The sequence below is a fragment of the Engraulis encrasicolus genome, chromosome 6 (assembly GCF_034702125.1).
Source record: "Engraulis encrasicolus isolate BLACKSEA-1 chromosome 6, IST_EnEncr_1.0, whole genome shotgun sequence".
Lineage (NCBI taxonomy): Eukaryota > Metazoa > Chordata > Actinopteri > Clupeiformes > Engraulidae > Engraulis > Engraulis encrasicolus.
Genome location: NC_085862.1, coordinates 11,488,007 through 11,502,574, shown reverse-complemented (window position 1 = coordinate 11,502,574; position 14,568 = coordinate 11,488,007). Strand labels below are relative to the sequence as shown.

The 14,568-nt window shown below is 43.0% G+C and overlaps 1 protein-coding gene across 17 annotated transcripts in view; it reads left to right on the top strand.

Moving 5' to 3' along the window:
* dock7 (dedicator of cytokinesis 7) overlaps nt 1–14,568 on the top strand; it is a 79,059-nt gene that overhangs the window by 3,380 nt on the left and 61,111 nt on the right. For all 17 annotated transcript variants that reach the window (XM_063200604.1, XM_063200603.1, XM_063200587.1 and 14 more), the window contains exons 2-14: nt 1,473–1,575; nt 2,972–3,147; nt 4,073–4,141; nt 4,589–4,718; nt 5,500–5,712; nt 6,285–6,370; nt 6,754–6,820; nt 7,425–7,574; nt 9,044–9,124; nt 9,554–9,716; nt 11,229–11,371; nt 13,323–13,416; nt 14,150–14,312. In XM_063200604.1, coding sequence (XP_063056674.1) covers nt 1,473–1,575; nt 2,972–3,147; nt 4,073–4,141; nt 4,589–4,718; nt 5,500–5,712; nt 6,285–6,370; nt 6,754–6,820; nt 7,425–7,574; nt 9,044–9,124; nt 9,554–9,716; nt 11,229–11,371; nt 13,323–13,416; nt 14,150–14,312 — 1,638 coding nt within the window. The remainder of the gene's footprint in view (nt 1–1,472; nt 1,576–2,971; nt 3,148–4,072; nt 4,142–4,588; nt 4,719–5,499; nt 5,713–6,284; nt 6,371–6,753; nt 6,821–7,424; nt 7,575–9,043; nt 9,125–9,553; nt 9,717–11,228; nt 11,372–13,322; nt 13,417–14,149; nt 14,313–14,568) is intronic.

Genomic DNA, 14,568 nt, shown 5'->3' with positions numbered 1-14,568 from the left:
GTCAGATGAGTAGGTGGTGTTCTTTTATGTGGCGTCACCACTACACTTGTGCAGTCTTTCAAGCGTCTGTACAGAATAAGCCGAAAGCTGCAGGAAATATTGTACACTGCAAGCTCTGTTTAGGTTTTTGTTACAAGAAAACGTACAACCTTTCATTGCAAAGGTGAGAAAATACCTAGGCTGCACAATTAAGCTCAGGACAATTTTGAAATCGAAATATGGGATATTTTGTCTCCCTGCTACTTTGTGAAGTCTTGAACAAGTAGATTCATGGCCAAAAAACAGGTGACCTGTTACCGGTGCCCGACAGCGAGAAAGAGCCTCGATTTCACGTGCACACACACATATTTAAAACTTAATGTAACTTTTATGGACATGAGATGATTGAACTGTGCTTTTGTAGTTTTGGGAAAGTGGGCAAAAGCATGGAAAATGGTGAAATTGGGAAATGTCTGTTAACTGTGGCTCATCGGGAAATGTTTTGTGTTGGGTTAGCACCTGTTCATGACAGCAGGGTCATTTGCTTTTTATGACACATCATATTCACACGTCTTGAAATGTTGCATTGAATTCAAGCATTTGTTATGTTCACAATGTGATAGCTGGTAGAGCCTTTGTGAAAAGCTGCTTAAACATCCTTATGTTCAGCTGCCAGCTACAGGACTGCTCTTTTGGCATCACTGTAGGATCTAGTGAAGGCTCCATTAACTTTATATTGTCATTTTGGACAGATTCATGGTCTGATATCTGCTCCACTTCCCACACCTAATCTCGAACCGGCCGGCATGTTCACATCGCAAGTCTTTTTGTATTTGTATTTTTTAAAAGATATTTTTTGGCCTTTTTGCCTTTATTTGTGATGGGACTTTAAGTGGTAGACAGAAAGCGAATGGGGAGAGAGAGATGAGGAAGGGTCGGCAAAGGACCCACCCAGGCCGGAATCGAACCTGGGTCGCTGGTGTGGCATGCAGTGCCCTACTGCTTGACTCGTGGTAGGACCCACTCTGAGTGTGCGGGAACCGTAAAGTTGATTCGCAATGCGATTGTGATCCATTTTTTTACTCTGCAAACTGTGACGACAATATGTACCTCAGCAGGTTCATCTGTGTAATTCACAGTCACGTGCAGTAACGTTCAGAGTTTGGTATGAACGCAGGAAGTTTGCAGGTAAGCACTTCTGTTCTGAACGTAACTGGTGCGGTCACGGGCACCGGCACGGGCAGCGGCACTGTTTTGTCGGCCTGAAAACAGTACAAGGTTGAGCAGTGCAAAGGGGTCATATACTAGCTACACCATGTTGCCTAACAGGTTGATCGTATAAGACAAGATGTCTGCCCATGTACATAACGTAGGTCCATGTTGGAGCACTTAGCACTGTTCATTCTCCTCTTCCTTCGTTTTTTATTATTCTACTCATCCTCCTACTCCTTTCTGTGTCTCTCACCTTCCCTCTTCCTCCCTTGCCTCTCTAGAACGGTGGCTGCTGAGGTACGGAAACAGATCGCCGGACAGTACGGAGGCTCTCCGCAGCTTCTCAAGAACCTCAATGTGGGTGCTAACGCTACCAGTAACACTGTGAGTATCCTGCATGTGGATCGGAAAGGCCTTGCAATGCTGTGTGTCCATTCTTGTGCCCTAGAACAGTGTTTCCCAACCTTTTTTGACTTGCGTACCCCCTAAGCCTTTTTGTTGTAGCTCAAGTACCCCTAGCCCATGCTCTCTATATCTATTCCTTTATCCCAACATGACTATGCTCCATTCTCCACGTACCCCCTGAGGTGTGCTCGCGTACCCCTAGTGGTACACGTACCCCTGGTTTGGAAACACTGCCCTAGAAAGAAGTCTGTTAATAAAACACCTAAACATGGTCAACTTAAAATTATGTTTACAGTAAACATGCCTTGGTAATAAGGTGAAACACTCTGACTCTAGTAGCAACATGGTTTCTGGGAAGGCTCCACTCTCCAGGGTTTTTGTGAAATAACAATTGGTCTGTTAAAATAGGTGATTTATTGCAAGGCAATTAGAGAACAAAGTTGTCCTGTCAAATTGTCTCCTGAGGTTATATTTTCCTGCTGTGTAGGACTAACTGCTCAGTAGTTCACATACCAGGTAACTATTTGACCCTTAAAGGCATTCACTTGGAGAACTGGTTTGTCAATGTGGCTTCATTGCACCTTCATTCTAGAAAACCCATTAAACAGCCTCTGGTATCAAGTTCTGTGTTAAAATGTTTTATATTTTACATTATTGATATTATATATTTTTGTAGACAGTCTTCTCTTGGAAATTGTGTTCTTATATGTTTGTATTTCATGTCAGGAGTGTTCAGCAATTTTCAGCAGTTTTGTTGTGTGAGCAGAGTGTTCAGGAGTTTTGTTACTTGAGCAACGTTTCACGTTCATCTTCTTTGTTCACTGCCCTTGTAAGGGTCCTTTCAGACAGCAACGTTTTCTTTGCCTCCAAAACACGAGACGTGCTGCTAGTATTCTGAAATCCAGGTTCTTGGCAAGTGCTTGCTGTGAGCGGTCAAAATTTCATTATGTTTGCTAGGTTAAATATAGGTGTTCCTGGCGACATGTCCTGGTAATATTCAATTACCCAGTGGATATGATTCACTTGTTGTTGAGCAATGGCCCATTGTTGGAAAAAAATACACCTTCAAACAGTTGAACTGATTTAGCTAGGAGCGTTAGCCGTTTTTAGAAGTCTCGCATGTTTTTCTTGAGCAAGGCACAGGCAGAAGTGAGACCCGTCCCAGCGGTCAAGTCCTTATTATATGCCATAGGAAAACGATGGATATAGAGATACTGGCAGGAATAAAATGTGTCCAAGTCTACACAACTGCACTTTGTATTTGCTATTGATGTTGGCTATGATTATGTCCTCTTTTGAAAGTTGCTTTGGTTATAAAGCATCTGCCAAATGCAATGTAATGTAATGTAACTCTGTTCCTCTATCCCCACACCAGGTTCCCCTCACTGAGACAGTGGAACCCGTGGACTTTGAAGAGTACCTCATCACGCACCCCCCTATTGTGGAGTCGGGACCACTGCGAGACCTCATTGAGTTCCCCCACGATGACATAGAAGTCATCTACACGCCCCGCGAATGCCGCACAGTGGGGCAGTCACTGCCAGATGAGGGGTATGCATGTAGCTCTTACTCGTGTGTGTGTGTGTGTGTGTGTGTGTGTGTGTGTGTGTGTGTGTGTGTGTGTGTGTGTGTGTGTGTGTGTGTGTGTGTGTGTGTGTGTGTGTGCGTGCGTGCGTGCGTGCGTGCGTGCGTGCGTGCGTGCGTGCGTGCGTGCGTGCGTGCGTGCGTGCGTGCGTGCGTGCGTGCGTGCGTGCGTGCGTGCGTGCGTGCGTGCGTGCGTGCGTGCGCGCGCATTCTGTCACTTCAGTTATTACAGACAAAACTCATTAACGTGGGAGTTTCTCAACTCTTGCATAGACAGGGAGTCATCCAGGAAAGCGTGTGTGTGTGTGTGTCGTGTGCGATGTTAAAGCCAAGCCATCGTAATATAGCTTATACATGTAGGCCTGATTTAAGTTACTGTGGGTGCCGGCCTGGTTACTGAGGACCTAACCCAATTATCCCAACTGGAAACCTCTAGTCATGTTTACTGCCACTATTGATTACTGCAAATGAAATGAATTTCTAGCCCACGTCGTAGACCGTGTGTGTGTGTGTGTGTGTGTGTGTGTGTGTGTGTGTGTGTGTGTGTGTGTGTGTGTGTGTGTGTGTGTGTGTGTGTGGTGTGTGTGTGTGTGTGTGTGTGTGTGTGTGTGTGTGTGTGTGTGTGTGTGTGTGTGTGTGTGTGTGTGTGTGTGTGTGTGTGTAAGTTTTGCAGCTAAAAATGTCTATTTCTGGACATTTAAAATGGATGTTTCATGTATGAAAAGTGCAATTGTCCCAGTCATAATGAACATGCATAATTTGATGGTGGTGGCAAGTATTCCTGAAACAGGTAACATGTGTGAATGGACAGCATGATAGTCTGGAAAGAAACTGCTAAAAATATGACACAGTGCACCTTTAAGGTTACTCACTGATATTCTCGCCTCTCCAGTGACAGTGATGCACACGTCAGAGACTGCACAAGATCTTACACAGAGGATTGGGCTGTCGTCAACCGCAAGTAAGAGACTTCTTGGATCGTTTCAAGCATTTCTGGAAATGTGCTGCTGATTTCCCACCTCCCCTTGAATTGCATAATTTAGTCACCTATTTTGCCATTATGATTATGTGAGTCTGATATTACTTCCATGTAGCATCATTGAACAGATTTGGAACCCATTTGGTTCAATGACGCATGGTAAAGACTATAGGAGAAAGGTAAAACTCACTTATTTAGCTGGAGGGGAGGTTGGAAAGGAGCATAATTCCAGAGATGGTGGAATTTCACTTTCAGACACTACATCAGGCTTTTCACTATTGCTTCCGCCTCTCACTGAGTTTATGGCTCTGGTCATTTTACTTTTTATTTATATTTTTCTCATTAAAATAAACCATGCACTTGCACTGTATGTAACAGACCTTTTCATAGCAAGTGAGGAAAGTGATGAATGTGTAATTCTGCTGACAGGTACCACAAGCTGGGCACTGGCTTCAACCCCAACACTCTGGACAAGCAGAAGGAGCGTCAGAGAGGACTCCCCAAGCAGGTCTTCGAGTCAGACGAGTTGCCAGACAGCAGCAGCTACCAGGATGACCAGGTAGCAACAACCTTTACCGCCTTTATTTTCTAGTTTATTTTCTGAATAAACAAAAATGTGGTATTTTAATGAATATTAAAAATAATAATAATAGAAGTAATAAAGTAACATCTTTACGGGTCTGACCAAAGTACAGTTGTCTGTATGTCTATTATTGATCATTCAAAATGGAGGACATGGTGAAGATCCACAGATGCCATGTATTAAAAGTTGGTCATAACACTAGAAAATGGATGGTGCTGTTAAATATTAATTAAATAGAGAACATTTTTGAATGTGCAGCAGCATGAATTCGCAAAATAAGCAACAAAGAAATATACTCTAGCTAAGATTATGACACACTAGGCATAGGCAACACTCTAAGCAATGTGTCATTTTATTTGGACTGTTCATCACTACTGTATCTGAATAGAGAAGAAAACCTTTATTGTTATACACACACAGTACAGTGATATGTAAAGCCCTCCTTCAATTTGCCCACAGCATTAGGTATAAAAATCTAAATAATTTAATAAAAAGCTATAAAACGTATGGCATAAAGAAACACATGCACACCTTCTAACTGTGAGGACAAACGCACAGAACAGATAACACAGACTTGAGTTCACTACCTGATTCCCCTGTATATGCCCGACACTAGGATGACTTGAAGCGGCTATAAAACGTATGGCATAAAGAAACACATGCGCACCTTCTTACTGTGAGGACAAACGCTGAGAACAGATAACACAGACTTGAGTTCACTACCTGATTCCCCTGTACTGTATATGCCCGACACTAGGATGACTTGAAGCGGCGCTCCATGTCCATTGATGACACGCCCCGGGGCAGCTGGGCCTGTAGCATTTTCGACCTGAAGAACTCTCAGCCAGACGCCCTGCTGCCCCACCTGCTGGACCGCGCCCCCAACGAGGAGATCGACCGGCACAACGAGGACCAGCGCAAGGCCAACAGGCACCGCGAGCTCTTTGCCCTCCACCCAGCTCTAGACGAGGTACTGTACCTGTCCTGGCACACAAGCCACGGCTGACCAGACGGAACAAGTCATGCAATTCCTCTGAGTCTCCTCTGCTTGTTTGGGCCTGGGTGACATGGCATTTGGTCATGATGCTGGCCATGCTGCCAAATGCTGGAACTAGCTTTCTGTTGAAATTAGAATGACCCAACAGTGGCTTACTTTTAAAAAGAAATGAAATACAGCTTTATTTAATCCCTGCCTTTGATTATAGATATAATACTATTTTTAGATTTTAGATAATGCTATGCATTTCTTTTCTTTCTCAAGGACATTGAAATACAGAGTTTACAGAGTAATGCTTTTGATTGATTTGAAATGACTCAATGTGCATTCATGTATGTACAAAATCACTAAAATCCACGTTTTGCTTCCATGTTGGCTCATGTAATGATCTACTTTATGATAAAATCTAGATATTAGTAGGCAAATAAGGCGGTGAGATGTAGTGCACAGCACTGCACTACAGTCTTCTCCTCATCGCTGTGTCCGTCCTGCAGATGACACGTGTGCCTCTGAAAGTGTGTAATGTGGCTTTAATAACTCCGCAGGAGGAGCCAATTGAGCGCCACTGCGTCCCCGAGGTCCCCAAAGAGCAACTTGGCCAGAGGCTGCTGGTGAAGTGTCTGTCCTTGAAGTGAGTGGAGGACATGAGTGCATTCCAATATGCGACCTTGCCTCCTCCACTTGTGCTTGTGGACTCGTACCAGGAAGTAATATGTCACTGACAACAGCATTATATTTCAATATCTTGCAAAAGCTCAATTGTAAAGTCTTGTTCACATTTGCAATTGGGAATGGTGAATGAAAAACAGTCCCCCAAAAGTTGTTGTGGCTAGCCTGACAGCTGGGAAACTTTATTGTTTTCTCCACGGAGGAGGGGCCAACAAGTGGAGGACGCAAGGTAGCATATTGGAACGCACTCCATGTGTGAACATTTATTTCTGTGCTGTTTTTTTCATGTGGTGTTTAAGAAGTGCCTTCTTACTGACTCTTGCCATTTCTTTTTTTTTCTTGGAGGTTTGAGATTGAAATAGAACCAATATTTGCGAGTTTGGCCTTGTACGACGTCAAGGAGAAGAAAAAGGTGAGAGGAGGCATCAGCTGAGCTGCATTGTGTGTTGAAAAGTAGTTAACAGTGGCCTTAATGTCTTGACAATGGACCTAGTAGTTTTGGGTAGGGTGCGCACATCCAAAAACACTTGTTGCAGGTGCCAGACAAAAAAATCAGATAGTTGAAAAAGGTAGGTCTGCACACTGCCGATGAGCTCCAAAAATAAACTTTATTATTTAAAATGCAACGTTTCGATCACCCTGGATCTTCATCAGGCATATCTGCATATGCCTGATGAAGATCCAGGGTGATCGAAACGTTGCATTTTAAATAATAGTTTATTTTTTGAGCTTATCGGCAGTGTGCAGACCTACCTTGACAATGGACCTACCTACAGATGTCTCTTGCAGAACACATCTTTTTGCAGGGTCTCACTTGAACTGCTTATTTGAGAACATTATGAAAACATTTGATTTGTAAGCGAGGCACTTTTGTTTGCCCGAAATGTATTTAGCCTGGTCATTTGTCCCGTCTCATCTATATTTCAGTGTTTTCTGACTAACACTAGAGGGAGCCACTTTCCTCTCGTGGAAGTGTTTTGTGTCACCCCAATTCAATTCTTCTCTTCCCGTGTCAGATATCAGAGACCTTCTTCTTCGACTTGAACTCGGAGCAAACCAAAGCTATGCTGCGGCCGCACATCCAGACGGCTGCCATCTCCACGCTGGCCCGCTCGGCCATCTTCTCCATCACGTACCCCTCTCAAGACGTCTTCCTAGTGATCAAGGTCTGACATCATTTACTCGGATTTACTAGGGGCGCTCAAAAAAGTAATTTATATATTTAAAAAAGAAGTATGAGGGTGCACCTGCGGAGGTATGAGGGTGGAGCGCCCCTATTTCCCCGTTCAGAAAAAGCCCTGCCATGTTGCATGGGGTACCTAAGTCTCCGCCCCTTCCGGGCAGCTCATGGGGCTGTGAACATTTTTGACTGGGCTGTAATGGACTGATCAAACCTATTTTCCGATCCACCTCGCATCCCCCCATAGATCACACATATGCTGTACCTCAGGATGAATGAGAATGTGTGATTGTCGACTCCACTTGTCAAGCGATTCGAGAGTTGTGTGCATGCAAAAACATGTAATTCCGATAGATATTACGAAGATGAGGTGCACGTCTTACCCAGTTTCGCACAAAAACTAAAATAACATTTCTTGCCTGCTGAAAATGAGTGGTCTTACGACGCCAATCCAAACCTTTAAAATTCACTGCTATCATATGTGAAATTCAGAGCACATGCCAAACGGAATCAGGATTAAGCATGACTCGCTCCATTCAGAAATTTCACTCCCATTCAAAATTGTGCGAGTTACAGCCCCATGGATCGGAAGTAGAAGGGCGTGACTTAGGTGCCCCATAGCAGAACTGTTGGCAAAACCACCCCACACATTCAGGATTTGTAGGGATGCACCGATACCGATACTGGTATCGGTATTGGCTCCCGATACTGCTCATTATACTCGTACTCGTACTCGTCAAGCACTTGCCGATACCAGCTATGAGTACTACTATTACTCAAAACAATGCAAAATCTTGTCATGTTCTGTGGACTTTAAATCAGCATGGAAAAAAGTGCCACCTCATACATTTACTAACATTTAAATCTACATGAAAATGGACAATAAAAATATCACAGGTGGAAAAAAACAAGGCCATGCATTTATTTTCATTGTATTTTGGTGGTAAAAGGTATCGGTATTCGGTATCGACAAGTACACACATTAACATACTCATACTTGTATCGATTTTCAAAAAAGTGGTATCGGTGCATCCCTAAGGATTTGCAACTTATTCAATGCTTTGGATCAGGGCGCAAATCATGCCGTGAAATATCTGCACAAGGTGTCAGGACACTTGAGTCAAAGACGTCCAAAATGAAAATGTCCTTCAGTGTAACGGATACCTTCTGCTGACCGTAACTGTAAAAAACATGACTCTTTTTATTTATTTATTTTTTCCAGTGAATTCATGAAGGCCTCGGCTGTCATCCATTCACTTGAAACAATTTAAAAATCATGTTTTTTTTTTACAGTTACAGTCAGCAGAAGGTATCCGTTACACTGAAGGACAATTTAATTATGGACGTCTTTGACCCTGTTTAGCAAACACAGTCTCACTCGCCTTACTTGTGATGTAATTCCTCCTTGTCAGAGTGGAAAATAGTTCATTCTTCTCATCTTTGCTTGATTTGTAGTTGGAGAAAGTGTTACAGCAAGGAGACATTGGCGAGTGTGCAGAGCCATACATGGTTTTCAAAGAAGCTGATGCTGCTAAGGTGAGTGGGTTACTCCGACACGGGTCACAGGTGCGATAGCTGTAGCTCACATCCCAGATTTTTGTGATTTCTCATGGATATCAACACATACATACACACACACAACTGATATCTGAACCAGGCTGTAAGTATTTATTTTAAATTTGAAAATTGCCTGATTAACATTGGAGTGTATGTGGATTTTGAAACTGAACCTGAAAGTCTGCTTCCATAGCCAGCCTCAGCCGTGCTAGAAAACTCTCTGGTTTCATTACTTTGACCGGGAAATTGCCACTTGGTTGATGAGCTGAATTAGTGAAATTACCTGTGTTGGGAGCACAGGAGGAAGAAGGGATATCGAGCAGAACTTTTTGCTTTTTCAATCCAGTTTGTGTACCCTTTTGCTGTGCTGCACAAGACCACATGCATGTCACTCTTCTACCCCTCCAGAACAAGGAGAAGCTGGAGAAGTTACGTGGCCAGTCAGAGCAGTTCTGCCAGCGCCTGGGTCGCTACCGTATGCCCTTTGCCTGGACAGCCATCCACCTGATGAACATCGTCAACAGTGCTGGCAGCCTGGAGAGGGACACCGAGCTGGAGATGGGCCTGCCAGGTAAGACATGGACACCCTGTTTATACCTAGCCAGGTATTTTTGATAAAGTGACATTTTCATCCTTCCTCTGATTTCCAAAATAACAACACACCACTGTCAAGTTCGGGATAAGGAGGACCCAAATGCAGAGCAGTGAAGTTCCAGAGAGGCTAGAGGCTAACTAGCTCAGGCACAAGTATTCAAATGTAGAATACATTCCAAAAATTAGGCGAGCGTTGAGAACATCCAAATAAGAGTTTCAAGACTCAATAATTCAGGCCAGTTGAGCAATCAAAAAATTAGGACGTAAACGTCCAAAACGAAAAATCCAGACATCCAAACATTTAAGTTTTCAGTAGCACAGCTAAGTTAAATGTTAAACAAAAATCCAACATCAACCCCCCCTTTTGTGTACTACTCCTTAATCTTGACTTCATGTTATGAGTTTTGTTAGTTTGTCTCTTGTTTTGCTTTTGTGTTTACTAAAAACCTAAAAAAAAAAAGAGTGTTCAGTATCAAGAGTCACAGAGTGGGAGCTCAGGGCGACCAGATGACTAGTACAACTCCATCAAAACAAAAGGTATCCGTATGCAGAATGTTAGGACAAATGTAATTTAAGCATCTAACACTGTGCGGTCTCGTTCTGGATTCTGATTGGCTGATAGCCGTTGTAAATCGGGCTTAACCCACACCTTCCAACCGAAGATTCTATGCGCGTCTAAGTTAGACCTGGCGCATCTACCTTGTTAATGAGAATATGTTACAGTTGGGGTAGGGAGTCTGCAAGAGCGCATATTTGCGCCATCTGTGGTTGGGGTATCAGTGTGATTGCAAAGACGTTTCACTCCTGCTGTGTTTATCGCCCCTTGCTGAGTTTTTGTAGCGAAGTGTGTGTCTGGCAGCACGACGAATGCACGCAATCCAGTAGTGGTTGCTGGGGTAACCAATTGCTTCCTTAACTTGTCAACTGAATGACGCGGGGCAAATGAATTGTTATTAAAGCATTTTGAAAGAAATTCATGAAATGAATCCGTATGTCATTTAAAGCAACAGTCAGTCAATTTTTTCCTTTCACTTTCCTACCAGTGGGACCACTAACAGAACTAGCACATCAGTGCCTTAAACACACCCCATTGAGCTTTTGGAAATGCTCAAAATGATTCGGTTTTGTATTCTGGGAAGACTTTAAATACCAGAGATGGGACAGTTGGCCATACTACTGAAATTTTGAGCTGTGTTACAGGTAGTAAGGGCGATCCCTCGCTGCACCATTGCCATTGGAGTTAGTCTGGGGGATGTGCCTATTCTTAGCTCTGCCTTTGCCTGAAAAATAGAGCACCAGTAAAAGATGAAGGCCTAATTGGAGGACTTTGCTGAAATTCTGTGGGAGCACAACAGGCGTTGAAATAGGCAGGGTTAGTGAGCAGGGTAATGAGGTGGGTATGGTTTGGAGGATCTATGCAGGGCTCTACGGGACCAAATGTGTTTGTTGTTGATGCATGTGCATTGTACCCTGCCTGTGTCCATTGTAGAGCGGAAAGGCTCCTGGTCAGAGCGCCGCAACTCGAGCATCGTGGGCCGGCGTTCCCTGGAGAGGACCACCAGCGGGGATGAGCCATGCAGCCTCTCCAGCTTCAGGCCAGCCACCCTCACAGTCACCAATTTCTTCAAACAGGTCAGGAGCAACTTGTGTCACATGTATTACGCAGGGATACAAATTGTAGCCTCATAATATGCAGTGTTCCACCAGAAGAGTGCTGTACTAGTAATGCATAGTACTACTGCCATAGTACTACACTGATACAGCTTTACACAGAGTCTTTGGTCATTACCATTCTGGCAAGAGCACATTTATAACAGAGTCCATGTCTTAAGAGATGAACCCTTATTATATGTAGATATTACTTTCTTTGCTCAGGCAGGTTATTTTTCCTCAGATGATATGTTTTAAACCCACAGTTGTATAGACTTTAGGTTGGTATATTGGAGAATGCATAGGTCCATGGTCCTCATCCATAGATGCAAGAATTTCTACTCATTCAAATGAACCTGATTGGACCTATTATTAGGATTCTGTGAAGTTGTCCTCTACCGTGGCCAGACGAACACCCTCAAACCAAGGGGGTTACTTTAATTACTGGTAGTCAAAACTTAGGGTTACCTTTATGTCTTTTCTGTATGTAGGTTACATACAGTACTATGTTCTTTTCTTTGAGGAATACATGTATACAGGCATGCATACATGCATGCACATATACATAGGGGATTGCACATGTGTTTTTTTGAAACTATGACTACTGTAACTGTTATTTGACTATGCCTGTGAGCATTCACTGACATCATTGTCAAAGTTTGCTTAAAGGCTTTCAACCCTGTCTTTGTCTGTGTAAATAATGCCCTCAGTTAATCATTAAAACTGTGCCTTTTTGTAACTGCTGACATAACTTAATACTCAAGTAAATAAAAGGAACTCATTGGCAAGTGGGAAAGACATGTTTGCCTTATAGGGATGTCATGGTTACCGGTGTACACAGTGGTTTATTAATGGCTTTTGATGGTGACCATTACCGTTTGAATTCCAAAAGATCATCTTATCACGGAGGAGAACCATACCGTGCACCGTGCACCACACCGTGCACCATGAGCCTTTTCCAGTGTCTGAAGTTGCTGCATAGCTGCACTTTGAAGTCTATGATAAAATATCCATTTCCACTGTCCAACAGTAGGATTATGTAACTGTAACGTAATGTAACTCCTGTCAGTTGCTAATGTAACTCCTGTCAGTTGCTAATGCAATTGGAATATTGTGTATATGGAGAAGACAGGAGTCCACTCTGGTCATCATTTTACCAACTAGACTATTATTGTTTAGTGACTGTTTGGCTGTCCAGCAGAACCAGAGAGCCAATCACGATCTGAGTAGAGTTGAGAGGAAAGTGGGCCGGGGTGAGGACTCTTTTGACACATTGCTACGATTCTCGTTCAGACACTGACAAGTTGCTCAGAGCTAGGTAAATAGCGGTGTTGCGCGCAGTGATGCTGAAACATCTTGTCTTCTGAAAATAAATGGTGTCAGTCTGTCTATGGGATGGTATGATAGGGGTACAAAGCCACGAGTATACTGAATTACATTGATTTTTGTGCAAGTGGAGTTGTTAAGTTGTTAGATCGAACTTTAAATTGCTATATTGGGGTCAGTGCTGTTCTCTTCTGTTTCTCTTCTTCGTGTCACAAGATCACATGACTTATCTCATGCCCCCATGTTTATTTGTGCAGGGGTGGAGCTTTGGGTAATCAAACTGTTAAAATGTCTCTTTCCGGGAGTTCAGTACACATTAAAAGAATAGCCCTCAGATTTGTAAGCCGTCTCACTGGGTACATGAAAGCATGTTTCAATTGGGATTATTATTTTAGATGACCTTTTAAGTCCCACCCCTCCTGTAAACATGACGCTGTTAAATCAGTTGAGTTATAGAACATGTCCAAAGCTAAATGATATAGTTAGATCTGAGAATTTCCATATTGGTACGGTAGATGTATGTTGGTACCGCTTACTTGTTAGGGATCCTTTGGCTTCACCTTGTGTCTGTCTGTGTGTGTGTGTGTCTGCGTGTGTGTGTTAACAGGAGGGTGATCGGCTGAGTGATGAAGACTTGTATAAGTTCTTGGCTGACATGAGGAGGCCTTCATCTGTACTGCGTAGACTGCGTCCCATCACAGGTAAAACTGCATGCGTAACTAACACACATAACATAACATAACTCTCGTGTTGTTCGCCCATTATTTATGGGGGGTGCCTGGTGTAGCAGAATGACTGAAGGCATGTGGTAAATTAATAAAACTGTCTCTGTTGGCTAAAAATACCCTGCACACAGTGAGTAAATGGAAAACGGGAAGAAATGCGTGAAAGAGGATTACATTTATGACAGACAGATGCAGAAAGAATATCTGAAGTATGCAGAACTCTTAAAGTATGTCGTGCAAATGTAGTCATAGACAAAGAACATGGCATGAAATGGTAGACATTAAAATGACATAAGTTACTCTAGTCTAGACAACAATCTCTGCAGCATAGTTGCTTTGGTTTTGAATCTGTAGACAAACTTGTTTGGTTTTTTTTAAGCATTTTTTTAAGCCCTCGGCAGTGTTGTCCCACAACCCAGCCAAACATTCTGGATATTTTTGCACTCATTTCACTAAAACTGAAAAATATTTTTCAAAGTTATATTTTAACCTCACTTTTGTGTTGTAAGATCAACAAATGGTGTATGCACAGTCTCTGCACATTTTGCCATTTTTATTGACCTTTGTGTTTGCTGAAAACATTATTAAAAATGTCAAAAGCAAAAGTTAAGCACTAGTTAAAGACCAGCACATGACATTACATAGCTATTACACGTAGGCCTACACCATTTACTCCATTGTATGCACTGTACTTTCTGTTGCCTCACAGCCCAGCTAAAACTGGACATCTCCCCTGCCCCTGAGAACCCCCACTACTGCTTGACCCCGGAGCTGCTGCAGGTCAAGCCCTACCCCGACAGCAGGGTGCGACCCACGCGGGAGATCCTGGAGTTCCCTCCCAGAGATGTCTACATGCCCAACACCAACTACAGGTACTACAGGCCACAGCATGAAGAAAAACAAGAAAAAAGGGCTTGTGCAGCTATATTCAGTGGTGTAGTCTACGTAGAACGCGGGTATACCCACTTCAAAACTTCAGGGATTTCAGTATACCCACTTAAAATTGATTGATCCACTATTTACAATAGCACAAGTATATACAGTATACCCACTTCAAAAAAAAAATCAAATAAACAGTACACCCACTACAAAAAAGTAGACTACACCACTGGCTAGATTGGCACAACC